This window comes from Harpegnathos saltator, unplaced genomic scaffold (assembly GCF_003227715.2).
Source record: "Harpegnathos saltator strain DR-91 unplaced genomic scaffold, Hsal_v8.6 scaffold81, whole genome shotgun sequence".
Classification (NCBI taxonomy): Eukaryota; Metazoa; Arthropoda; class Insecta; order Hymenoptera; family Formicidae; genus Harpegnathos; species Harpegnathos saltator.
In genome coordinates, this window is record NW_020230660.1 from 84,104 (window position 1) to 97,335 (window position 13,232).

Below are 13,232 nucleotides of genomic sequence, written 5' to 3' on the forward strand. Positions count from 1 at the left end.
TAAGAAATTGCCAGAAATATGTATAGTAGTTCCATCTAACGTTGTTTGGTTCAACTATTATGTACACAATAATACAAAATTCTAAGATGCATTCTTTTTAGAAAAAAAATATAAAAGATAAAATATACTCTTTTTAAAGAATTCAAATAATAAATTAATATATTTACAGACACACATATATATAGAATATTATTTATTATTATTATTTAATTAATTCCCTTATGAAATATTGAATACATATATGCATAACATTTTGTAAATTACATTCATCATGAACGCAAACCTATTTCACATAAACAATATGAGGCAAATGACGTAATTTGTGAAAATATTTAGAAACGTAAACCAAAAGAAACATAACTAAATTATAATATAATTCAAATTTACACGTTCGTCTCATCCTCTTATATGTTATTATATTTAATTTAAAAATACTATATGGATATTTTTTATTAGCGCGCATTTTTACTGATAAAAGTTTTGATAGATTTCTCAAAAATGTGGTTATTTTAGTCCAGTTTTCTATTATAAGATTTATAAACATTTTTGGGCTCACACAATATTATTTATCGAAATCTCTATACATGATACATAACACATTATATATAATATTATATTCATCTTTCGAATAAATCCAAATGATATTCAGAAAAAAATTGTATGAAAAAGTTTCAAGATACTCGTGTGACTGCAACGTATTACCGACCAACTATATTCGATTAACATGGAATAATTCGGACACTTTTATTCAATTAATCATCGAGCCTTATTCTATGCATTGCGGAGGATATAATATTCTCGCTTCTGAACAGCCAAGGAATTATGCCAACATAATGCGCACTCGACATTGTTTCACTTTATGACAATTTCTCTTTTATCCGTTGTATCTCTTGCCAATTCTTCACCTAAAATACGACGCACGCGTTGAACGTGAGGAATTTTACCCGTATATAATACGAAACACAAGTAATTATCGGATTAATAATGTCGTTACCGATACTAGATCAAGTCTAAATCTAAACGCGCGCCCATTCGTTTCAATGCCAAGATAGTATTAACGGCTTTAACCCAGCGTTTCTTAATAACGTAGCGCTTCAATCGGTGCTTCTGAATTGGATTCTCCACAGCGGCTTCCAGCCAACGGTGCTCTATAAGTTTGCCAGGAGATGGTCTATTCCTAGAGCAAGAAAACTAATCAATTTCTCGATATATTTATCACATGTAGACTAACTAGTAACAACAAGAATGTTCTCTTTCGCGTCTCGCATTATCGCATGAACGATACAACTGTGATAAAATACGAGAGTTGAAAACAATACAGACGATTCGCGAAAAATGAAGACAAGAACAATCGACTTCAGATTGATCGAAGCGTCTGTTATTACAATTTGATTCATTTCTTACATTCTCTGTAGATCTTACTTTTTTAAGAAGTTACTTGCAACGAGTTAATTACATGGACACCGATATGAGAAATAACGAACAAAATAATCAGATGTCACGATTCTTCTTATATGCTACGGTGTTTTGTATTAAATATAAAATATAAACAAACCATTTTTGATCAGAAATGTATAAATATACGTATGTTATTGCAATCAACTCTCTCTATCCTTCTCGCAAATTTAGTGCAGCATTCTTAGTAAAAAATCTAAGTTTAGCCTGCTATCCATTACGAGTCTCGGAACGGAATTAAAATTACTATGATACACTACACTATAATACACTACAATATGACAGAATAATACTACTATTTCGCTTAAACGTGTTTTGAAAGCTGCAGTTTACAGACGAAGAGAATTCTCAAAACCGAGAGAAATGAGAAGCTGTCTCGCATTGTCTTTTTTGTTAAAAGCATCACGATGGAATATTAACTTGCAGAGAATCAAGGCTGAGTTCATTCTGTGCTTCAATGAGAAGTAGAAATTTACGCACGATCGTATCATATCAAGCTTTCAGCTCCATTTGAGGGTGTGTTTATGGTAGCGTAGCAAAAGCTCTCGCGTTTAATTTAGAGACAGTAGCTCTTCGGTTACTAGCAAATCTAATTCGTTCCTTAATTCCCGACTAATCGTCTTCGCGCGGATCAAAATGAATAGGCAGGAATGGCAAGAAGGAATACGACCGAGAGGAATATGACAATCAGTGAAATCAGTCTCCGGTTTCGAGGATTAGAAATTCGCAACTTCGCGAACTGAAAATTCCCATCTCAATTTTTCTTTCTCAACCTCTCTAAAACATGAAAGATATCAATGACTCTTATATTTATTATCGAGGATTATAAATATCGTCTCAGACCTCTGCGATGCGTATATCTCATCTGAAAGGCGCCGAGGCGCGTGAGGGTCGCTCTAAAAAGACAGATTCACGACTGAATAAGACTACATAATATGATAAAACGTCGTGCGTTGTCCTGAGAAATCCGCGCGCGACCGAAGCACGAACCGTGAACGTGTACTCGTACGCGATTCGCGGACACGCGCGTTCTACGTTCAGCGATATATCGATGGTGACGTCGAGGACCCGACGTGGTCGGGAGGTTGCTCTTCCTGCTGCTTCGACTGGAAGTACTCCGCCAACGAGTTCATCGTCCTCCGGGCGATTGAGTCTCCGGCACACCAGTCTATACTGACGGACTTCCTGCCGGCACCGGCACAGGGTGTCGCGGTGGCCTCGTCCCATTCGCCCAACAGATGTAACAGCAGATCTTTGGCGCTACTCGGCTCGTCGAGGTTCAGATTCTTGTGCAGATCCCGCAAGTTTGATATTCGCGGCACATCCCTGCTAGTCTCGCCGAAGCATCGTTTGACTCGCGACCGTCGCCAGGGTGGCGTCATATCCACATCCTCTTCTGGCCTGCTGACGGAGGCCGCTTGGGGGAAAGACCTTTTGCCCGTCATCTCTTCATTGAACTTCTCCTCGATCGTCTCGGAGATCACCGTCGACTGTTCCATAGAGTATTTCTTGCCCTTACGCCTGTCAGACGTCTCGCCGTCGCCGATGCTCGTTCTCCGGAGAGCTACGAACACGTTTCCAGGATTGGTATCCTGTGTGTATTTGTCGAAGCTACGGCTACTGTGAAAGGTCGTCCCGTTGAGCTTTCGCTGCCTCGTAATATTGGACAGTTTCTCTGTGATCTCATTAGTCTCTTCCTTTTCGTTGCAAGACACGGACAACGTGACGCTGCTCTTCGCGTACGTACCACGAGCGTTACCGACGTTGTTGCCGAGCTTCTTTTTTACGGTACACTGCGCTGCATTCATCGTACTTTCGTCCACATCCTCCTCGCTCGCGCGCGACCCTCCCATAGCGATCGCACGCAGATGCTCCGACAGCTTGATGATCTCCTCAGCGAGAGCAATCTGACTGGCAGGGTCGCGACGGTTTCGCATGGCCGTACCCTCGGACGCTCTTCTCTCCAGGGACAAACTGAGACTTGGCACAGATAACAGATTACTGGAATTATCTCGTACAGGCTCCAGCACCTTCTCCGACAACGTGCTGCTGCTGGGAAGACTGTCGCAGGGCGAGGGACTGTGAGCTCGCAAGGACACCGACTCATCACGTTCACGAGTCGGGTTCCTTGGCAATGCGTAATACGTGTCGATTGTGTACGGGCTGTCCGGGTGTTCTCGCCAGCGCTCGACGAACAGCCTGAGATTATCCTTCGTCACATCCAGCTCGTCTTTGTAATCGTCGGCGAATCCTACGACCGGCGGATGATTCTCGATCAAGGCCTTTCGTTTGGCCTCCGCCAGTCCCACGACCTCCTTCTCCGTCCTAGTCCTAGCGCTCGTCTTGCGGGCCAGCCAGAGGTGTTCCCGACATTGCGCCGCCGTGAATCGCTTTCTGAAAGATTCGAAAGGCTCGTCGTGAGGACGGTCGTGCTCTAATGCCGTGGGCACTCTCGATAGGTTCCCCTTCGCGCGTGGAGAGACACTCGTGTGTTCCGAGGGCACACGGTAAAAGACGAAAACGCGTGACGAAGAGTGGCGGTGCACGTGCAAAAGGTGCCCGACAGTGATGCTCAGATGCCATACAAGTGTGTGTGTGTGTGTGTGTGTGTGGTGTAATACGTGTCTTTACGTCTGCGCTTGTGTTCGAGAGTGCAAGGTTCCCGATGAAAAGTTGTTTAGTCGACGAGCAGGCCGTCTGTGCCGATGCCGTCCGCACTTCTTGCCGCCTGATGTTTAATCACGAGATAGAATGGTCGTTTCTCTTTATGTAGCCTGTACAGTATCGACCAATGTTAATGCATATGATCACCGGAAGTAGAATTTTCTTTTAAGGAAAACAACAATGGGAGCCAGTGCATGTAGCCGTGACAAGCATAGACTCGTGGACCATACACACACCCTCGTGCACAGCGAGCGAAGAGGGGCGATTAGCTGCATGAAAGAGGGAGAGAGGACTCTCTTCTCCTCTGAGAGTAGCGACAGTCACTCGAGAGGGTAGATCGTGAACGCGCGCGGTCGCAAGCAGCGGGTAACAGACTTCGCATGCGACGTGAAGAAAAGAAGAAGAAGAGAAAGAAGAAACATGAATGAGAGAGAAAAAAAGAGAGAGAGAGAGAGAGAGGGGGGGGAGAGAGAGGGGGGGGGAGAGAGAGAGAGAGAGAGAGAGAGAGAGAGAGAGAGAGAGAGAGAGAGAGAGAGAAAGAGAGAAACGAGAGTAATGTGTCTTGGCGAAAGAGCATACTTACTCCTTGTCTTTTACCAGGAGGCACCTGATGAAATCCTTCGCGTCATCGGAGATTTCGGCGAAAGCCTCGTGATCGAAGTCATACTTGGCGATAGTGACGTTGGCCATTGTCTCTATATCTGTATCGCCCATGAACGGTGATAAACCGGACAATCTGCAACGACAGTACATGCACGCGATCGTTGCCGTGACGAGACGTTCTCTCTTCTCTCCCCAAAGACCTACTTACAAAACATAACAAATAACACCTATGCTCCACACATCGGTGCCGAATCCGATTTGGTCGAAATTCACGACTTCCGGGGCGACAAACTCGGGCGTACCAAACAACACTTGCAGCTTCTTGTTCGGATCGTATACCCTCGCCAGACCAAAGTCTATGATTTTGATTCTGTTGCCTTCTTTTGTAAGACACAGGATATTTTCGGGCTATAAAATAGAGAGCTTGCTCATAACAATTCATAGAGATATTTTCTTCGTAACACACATTGAGAAATTAAAAGAGATATTAAAAGCGTACACTCTGTCGGAGCCTTACGAGGCAACCAGCACGAATCGCAACGCAACTGAACTGACTCACCTTCAAATCGAGATGCAGGATCTTCTGACCGTGCATGAACTCTATTCCCTCGCATATTTGCCGCATGAAAACGGCGCAGCTGCGTTCCGTCAGCACGAAATCGTCGTCTATCACTCTCTCGAAGAGCTCGCCACCGTCGATCCTTAAATGATGGAAATTTTAGCAATGCAGTAGCGCGTCTTTCTCTGATCTTACGTTCCTTATGCGCGCCTCGCGCACAACACGTGCAAAACATACAATTCTAAAATGACATGGATCTTTTTCCCCGAATCGATGGCATCGTACAGTTGAATCAATCGTGGATGCTGCAAGCGTCGCATGATGTCGACCTCCCTCTGCACCGCTCGTCTATCCTCCTTCTTCATGATGTTCACCACCTTCGCGGCGAGCATCAAGCCGTTCGCTTTTTCCTTGCATCGATAAACAATCCCGAACTTACCCCTACGACGAAAAAAAGAATAAAAATCAATCGAAAGCTAAATCCTCTGATTCTTTTTTCATCTGTAATATGGCAAGAGGAAGATATATGTAACTGTCTAAAAATTCAACAATGTCGTCACTGGTTGGCCTAACAAGCCCGTCATTTACGAAATCTCTCTATGAAATGTATTGCTCGGCATGTGACATTCTCGAGCGACAAAAAATTACGTATGAAAGCGACGAATAAGAAGATTTGCCAAAACTGTACATACACCCGCGTCTTGGCGTAGCTCGCCCGACGGTGTCGTGGAACACAACACGCCTGTCACAAGGCCAAATCAATGAATCATCGGAAGTTAGCGCGAACGCGATGACCGTACTTGCATTATTAATTAAAATTCTTACTGTTTCTCTCTTATATCTGCTCTTCAATCGTGCCTGGGAAGACATACATTCTTTATTCGAATTAAAAAGATTTCAAGGTGGTTTTCTTTGTATTCCAGATTTGACATTTAATTCCGTCGCCAAGATCGCCGATAATTTGAAAATAGATAGGACCAGAGAGAAAAAGAGAGAGAGAATGATTTGTCCACAATTTTACGGGAGTCGATTTTGCTTTAACTCGTTTTCGCGTTTCTAATTTTTACTGAGTGTTTCGCGAACGAGACACATCGACAGACGCTTCATTGTCAAACCGCATTCCGACACCGGCAGGTCAGCTGAGTTCAAGCCGGTGTCAAGAGCGTCGGGACGCTCGCCGAGCACGACGTTCGCCGATTTGACGCTTGTACGTCACTCACGGTCGGGAGAAACAGATTATTTATAGATATATCGCAGGTCCTTGATTACTCATGAGAGCAGACCGTGTTTTGCCGGCGCATGCATCTCGACCTTATCAGCACGCGCTGCATTCCGCACTTGTGTACACCTGTGTACACGGATGTGCGAAGGTAAAAAGATATTCATATGCGATATTCGTAAGTACATTTGTGGAAATTATCCGGCAACCTCGATATCCGGACGATGTCGAGCGTAATGAACACTCGAAAGCCGTTTGAATGGCGAGTCACAACCATTCGATCCAGATAACAGCCATTATCTTTTTAATCGCTGATTGACCTAAAATTAATAATCAGTCTTTTGATTTTACAGAATTTATCACTCCCCTATAAAGGATCATTCAGATTCGCCTCAATGATCAAGTACAATCGTGATCTATTAAGATTATACATGTATATATACATTATACAATAGAATATTATTAAATAAAACACTCAGAGTAAACATTGAGTAACAGTAACATTATATCAGTATTACAGTTTCCCACTCATCAACGTAATGCAAAACACATGTTGCGCATAACAGTTACATTGTTGACTAGGAAATTATAACATTGATGCTATTGTCAGCTAATGTTCACCGGGCCAAAATAAACGAAAAACAGAGGAAGAGAATGCTGGGATTTCCTCTAGAATATCGCGATGGGCCTTTCGAGATTTGTCTTACTGTCGTCCAGAAAATCTTATTGCGCATAGCATCCACGGCCAGTGACACAACGGTATATATAAAAATACCGTTGCGCAAAGCTCTCTCTCCCTCTCTCTCTCTCTCTCTCTCTCTCTTTTTCTTTCTCTCTCATGCGTATCGCACGAAGCTGAAACGCAATTGCGATTTACTATGGAACCTGCAGGAATGATGATACACGACCGGGCGAAGCGTAAACCTCGCCGACACATAACATATACAAACTTCAGTCGGCGTTCCTGAAGAAGTACGTCGTCGTGTCGACATACCGTCGTCGAACTTCCGGAGCGAACCTCGGCTCGGGATCGACATGTTAATGTTTTTCGCGAGCGAGATTAATTCGAGACATGCGATCACGCGTGATCGACACGTCGTTGGCACTCGTCGCGCCGGCGTCTATATGCATCCGCCGATCGACGGATTTAATCACTCACCGTCCGAGCTCCGCCTGAATGTCATAATCGTCCTTGAACTCGACACCTCGACGTATAGTTACGTCTCTGTAGGGGAAGCTGGGCTCAATCTCTGAAAACGAACGAGTACAATCGTTAGAATTGGAGGCATCGAATGAAACGTCGCGTAGGTGTTGCGCGAGCCTAAGTCGAAGTGATCTGCTCTCGAGCCTCTGACGCTTGCCTTTGAAGGCCGTAAATTATTACGTAATGATTTGATTTTAATTTTCATACGAGCACAATCTAATTTTCACAGAGCATTAATTAGCCATAAAAGTTGGCTCAATTTTTATATTTCTTTTCTTCTATTGTATACTTTCGTATCTTAATCCTCTACGTTTCTCTATATCCTCCTTTGAATTAAAGATGATATAATTTTGAAGATTTCGAACTTTGATGCTGTGAAACACGTGAAAATAGTATCTCGCGTTTATTCCAGGCAACGGGAGCGCGACAAATCGTGTGAGAGACGCGCATCTTCAACTCTCGAACACCCCGAGAGTATATCGGTCTCGCCTCTGAGACGAGTGTCTGGTGTCTGGTTATAACTCTGTAACGACGGGATCATCAGCGAGATGCAACAAATGAAACATCGTGTAATGATTGTAGCTTGACAAATGATCCTCGCGTGAGTCGCGCTTCTGCCGAGCGCACTGACAGATTTTTGGCGCGCGGGCGCGCGTTGTCGATCACGAAGCGTTTCCCGCGGTTTCTCTCGCTCAACACCCCGCCGGTTTTCCCGACGATTATCCGCCACCCCGATCCACCTCTCTCTCTTACCTCCCACCGGGTCCGACTCGTCCACGCGGATCATATTCCTCGTGCGACCTTACGACGAATCGCCGCCGCCGCCGTCGCTGTTGCAGCTACCGCTGTGTTATCGTCTTTTCGCAAGAGGGAAAAAGAGGTGAAATAAGGCGAGGACTCCACCGTGATCGCGCGAGTATAGCGAACGCGGCGAATATCTCGATCGATCCGTCGTGAGCCACGAGCGATTATGTACTATCTCTGTGCTGCTGTGCTTTAGTGTCGCCCGCGGAGACCGAGAGGAGTGCCTCCTCTTCTTCTTCCTCGGCTCGGACGGATTTAGATTTTCGGCGGACGCCGCGGATTCTGCTAGCTGGTCACGTGGTCTGTAGCCCCCAACAATCTCGAAGTGGGGATTCAGTAGCTGGCGTCTGTCTCTCGTGCTCTCTTCCTCTCCCCCTCTCTATCTCTCTTCGTCTCGAGCGCGCGCGCGACTCTCGCCCTTCTCTTCGTCCATGAAATTCCCCCTTTATAGATTCGTAATGAATCTTGAATCGAGATGCGAACACCATGGCTGGTCATCATCGACAGTCTGATGCCTGAAAGATACCGATACCTTGATTAAATTACATCGCTGATTAATGAATTAAAGCCTGTCGGCCTTATCATTTATGAGATTAATGTAACACACCCCAGGCTTCATTCACTAAGTGCCGCGCCATTCTACAAATTCCATTCGCTAGGTATATAGAGTACCTAGTCTTTTAATAGTTCGACTTCTCTCCCCCTTTCTCATTCGGCGGAGCATGCTCTATGAGCTAAAATAACAGAAACAAGTCTTGCGATAAAGCTCGCAGGAACTCCGAATATGTGCTACTTTGAAGCTTCTCACCGTGCGAAAATGAGAAATCCAACGCATTCTAGCTGGTTGATGCCTTACTGCAACAGTGAAAAACATAAAATAAGTAAAATTCCAGCAATCCGCGCAATAAATCACAAGCAGTTAAGTCAGCTAAATCGGAAAAGATGTTTGCGCTTTTGTGAAACGTTTCATGGGGCATAGGGTACATGCTTGGCCCAATTACTATCGTGGTCTTTGGCGACCCGAATTCCAGTGAGCGCACGTAGCATTCCAATTTGCTTTAACGCGAACCTATGCATTGCACTGATTTATATCATGGCGCGTATGGGAAAAGAAGCCTATAATATTTGTTATTGTTTCACATCATAATTGTTGCACTTTGCTCACGTAGTTCAACTTTTTTTACAGTTAGATAATCAAAAAGGCAAAGTTAAATTAATGGAAAACCTCAAGTTATACGGACAAATTCAAATTTTGTGAAAAGATTCTATTTTGTACAATATAAAAGTTTGAGGAAAAATCTATTAAATATATTAATATTCCTCTTATACGTATATATATACAATTTAATATTTTTACTTTATTTTGATATCTGTTTTCGGTGGTATACGAAGCATATTCATTAATTAAAATTACTTAGTTAAATTTATCGGTACATGAACTTGACAGCTCATGCGCACACGTGCGCAATGTAGCGGTTCACGCATTCTTACATCTTCCTCGTGTGCGAAGAGATATCACGTGCAGAAAATTGAAAATTATAGTTCATTTCTTATATGTGATAAATCGTTAGTAATTTAGCTATTAAAATGCTTTGCGTATAATTCAACGTAAAAAAAACTTACGTGTATTGTAGATGATATTAACAATTTGAATATTGGATACTGTTAGTGAGGTTATATTCCTGATATTTGTCCACCTTTGTAACTCAGGCCACAATTTCTTACTTTGTACTGTACAAATAAGCCACTCGTAATTAAAATCTCTAAAAGTTATAAAGGATTGATAAATTAAAATATTTTCACATGTTAAATCTTGCAAATAACAGGTTTTTCAATTTTTCTCTGATAAATTTTTAGCTTTGAGCATTGTAATAGTTTACAGATATATATAGGATTATAACTATATTACAATTGTCAAATCTTACAGCTTGTAAGACACAAATAAAAAAGCTTATTTTAATGGCTAAATACAATCAAATACAATAATAAATTTTCTTATACTTTCAGAAAATACTTTCCAACATAAAGATTATCATCATCTAAATCATTGAACTAATATTAAAATGGGTTATTCAACTGATCAGGACAGTGATATTCTATCTAGTTTAGAAAGTGGAAGTGATAAACCAATTACTACCACAGAAGAGAAAAAATTTAAATGTACTTATCCAGATTGCCATGCTGCGTATCCAAGGATTGGTAAATTAGAAAGGCATATAAGGCTGCATACTGGAGAGGTATCTCAGAAGAAAAGAATCAGTATTAACATATTAGCTATCGATATTCCAAATAATAACTTCATGCCTGAAATAAACAAACAATATTTCTAATAAGTTTTTAATAAATATATTTTATTTTATTGTATTATACCAATTAATGTAGTATATATACAGCTGATATGTTAAAATATTCATAACTATATGATGTCAACATTTAATGATTAAGAAATGTTCTATAACAGAGACCATATGCATGTACACATCCAGGATGTACAAAGTCATACAGATCTTCCTGCCATCTAAAGAGACACATAAAATCACACGATCCTATTAAATCATGTTATAAGTATGTATTACATAATATACATAAATATATATAAATTAATTATATATAAATATATATATATATATAAATTAATACACAAATTGTCCCATTTTATTTTTAACATTTAAATATATAAAAAAAATTTAGTTTTTTGAGAAAAAGCTTTTATACAAAAGTTGTAAGATTTTGAAAGAGTATAAAATGATAATATTCTTTGAAATATTTTTAAATATCATTTTAATGTGTCAGTCTCCAGTTTAGTAAGTAAAATTATATAATCTTCTTTAACTTGAATTTTTCTGATTATTTTATCTGTAAAAATATCAAAATTTTACAATTTTTGTCTGAAATATTTATTCAAGAAACTTTATGTTTTTAAGATGTTTAAATGTCAAAAATAAAATAGGATACTTTATACTGTAAAATAGGATACAGTACCTTTATTTTATATATTATAATTATATTTGTTCTATGACTTTTTTAGATGTAATCATTGTTCAAAAATATTTAGTAATATTGATTCTTTAAGAAGTCATTACAAACAACAACATGATCAAAGAAAAATTTCTTGTAAAGAATGTGGTGAGAATTTTAAAAAAAAATATCGCTTAGTTAAACATCAAACTATACATTCAGTGCCTACAGTTCCTATAGGCATTGATTGTATAGAACAAGTTACAATGTATAAGACACGTTACAAATGTGATAAGTGTCCTAAACGTTTCATAAATAATACTAGACTTAATCGTCATAAAAAAACACATGAAAAAAGTTATTCCTGTCCAGTTTCTGGATGCTCAGAAGTATTTGATAAATGGTCACTTTTACGTCAACATAAGGCAAAACATAAAACAGGTATGAATACAATGTGTTATATAATGTAAATTTATCATTTTAACAAAATATAAACTTTAATATAAAGATCTCCAACTTCTGTTTCAGAGCATAAATGCGACAAATGTAACATAGTTCTCCGCACAAAACGCCAATTAAAAATTCATTCTAAAACACATTCTGAAAATAGACCGATTATATCATGTCCATATGAGACATGTTCTAGAACTTATTTTTACAAATCTAATTTAGACCACCATATAAGAATGAAGCATCTTGACCACAAATTTTGCTGTGATATATGTTCCGCAGAACTTTCATCTAAACAGAAGCTAATAGAACACACAAAACGTCTTCATGAATCTAGTGAAAAAGACGACAAAAAACTGAAAAAGAGAAAGAAAAGGAAAGATAGCGGCATGCCAAGAAAAAGTATAATACGTAAACTAATAGGACATAATTTGCCTCCTGATATAAATGCCGCATTATTAGAACGAGAAGCAACGATGAATCTTCCAGTATCATTTGATAAATCAGTAAAAACAAATGAACAAGTTGAATCTGTAGAAAACGTGTCATAATAACATATTTCACATATCTCGATACGTTTCGTTACTTCAATGACGAGAATGACGAGAATGAGAAGCAACTATAATTAGAAAACATTTATATCCTAATATTGAACAAGACTTTATAAATCTTTTTTGAAATTTTTAACACATTTGTTAAATTTTTATATATACTCAAATAACTGTCCTTCATAAGATCATCTTGCAAAAGAAGCTTATTAAATATAATGCATGCATTTTATTATATGTCTTACGTTTTAAATAAACAAATTTTTTTCGTTACGTATTTTCACACATAAAAAGTGGAATCCGACCAAACTTGAAGTTACGCGTAAAATTTAAAAGTTATCCTATCGAAAAAGGTTTGCAACTTTTGAAATTCCAATAATAAATAGTAAGTTTTTAGTTATTTACTAATTAGCGCGACGCAGACGAGAACCATGTGATTCGTCGTGACAATAAGATATATTTTAGCCAATCAAATTCTATAACTACCATTCTATGGCTGCGATATTCACTGCCAGCACTGAAAATCTATGGCTGTGTTCCGATATTCACTGTCAGTACTGAAAATACATAGTATTCGTCACGTATATTATAGATTCTCAGTGCTGACAGTGAATATCGGAACGCAGCCTATAAAGCCAGCGGCACACGGTGCTTGTTTTCGTGCTGGATTGCTTGCTGGATGAAAATATTGCGTTGTGATTGGTACATTTCCGAAGATGGATGGAAATGCACCAATCAGAACGCAGTATTTTCATCCAGTAAGCAATC

General features: G+C 40.0%; 2 protein-coding genes across 4 annotated transcripts; one reads left to right on the forward strand and one right to left on the reverse strand.

Moving 5' to 3' along the window:
- Positions 1-1,104: 1,104 nt before the first annotated feature.
- On the reverse strand, positions 1,105-10,278 carry LOC105190746 (death-associated protein kinase related). Of its 3 annotated transcripts, XM_011153652.3 has the most exons (10): positions 10,132-10,278; positions 9,317-9,363; positions 9,116-9,242; positions 8,458-9,023; positions 7,660-7,750; positions 5,519-5,722; positions 5,282-5,423; positions 4,931-5,130; positions 4,703-4,855; positions 2,493-3,849 (listed from the first exon to the last, which is right to left on the reverse strand). In XM_011153652.3, the coding sequence occupies exons 4-10, from the start codon at positions 8,489-8,491 to the stop codon at positions 2,493-2,495; spliced, it is 2,181 nt and encodes a 726-aa protein (XP_011151954.1). In that variant the 5' UTR covers positions 8,492-9,023; positions 9,116-9,242; positions 9,317-9,363; positions 10,132-10,278. The 3 variants fall into 3 exon arrangements, with proteins under 3 accessions (XP_025162683.1, XP_025162684.1, XP_011151954.1); XM_025306898.1 differs by lacking the exons at positions 9,116-9,242; positions 9,317-9,363; positions 10,132-10,278 and having other exon boundaries at positions 1,105-3,849; positions 8,458-8,491; XM_025306899.1 differs by lacking the exons at positions 8,458-9,023; positions 9,116-9,242; positions 9,317-9,363; positions 10,132-10,278 and adding an exon at positions 7,994-8,389 and having other exon boundaries at positions 1,105-3,849.
- On the forward strand, positions 9,967-12,594 carry LOC105190748 (zinc finger protein 501-like). The gene is made up of 5 exons (XM_011153654.3): positions 9,967-10,074; positions 10,516-10,745; positions 10,970-11,073; positions 11,537-11,907; positions 11,995-12,594. Exons 2-5 carry the CDS (start codon positions 10,572-10,574, stop codon positions 12,465-12,467), a joined length of 1,122 nt encoding a protein of 373 aa, XP_011151956.1. The 5' UTR covers positions 9,967-10,074; positions 10,516-10,571; the 3' UTR covers positions 12,468-12,594.
- Positions 12,595-13,232: the final 638 nt, after the last annotated feature.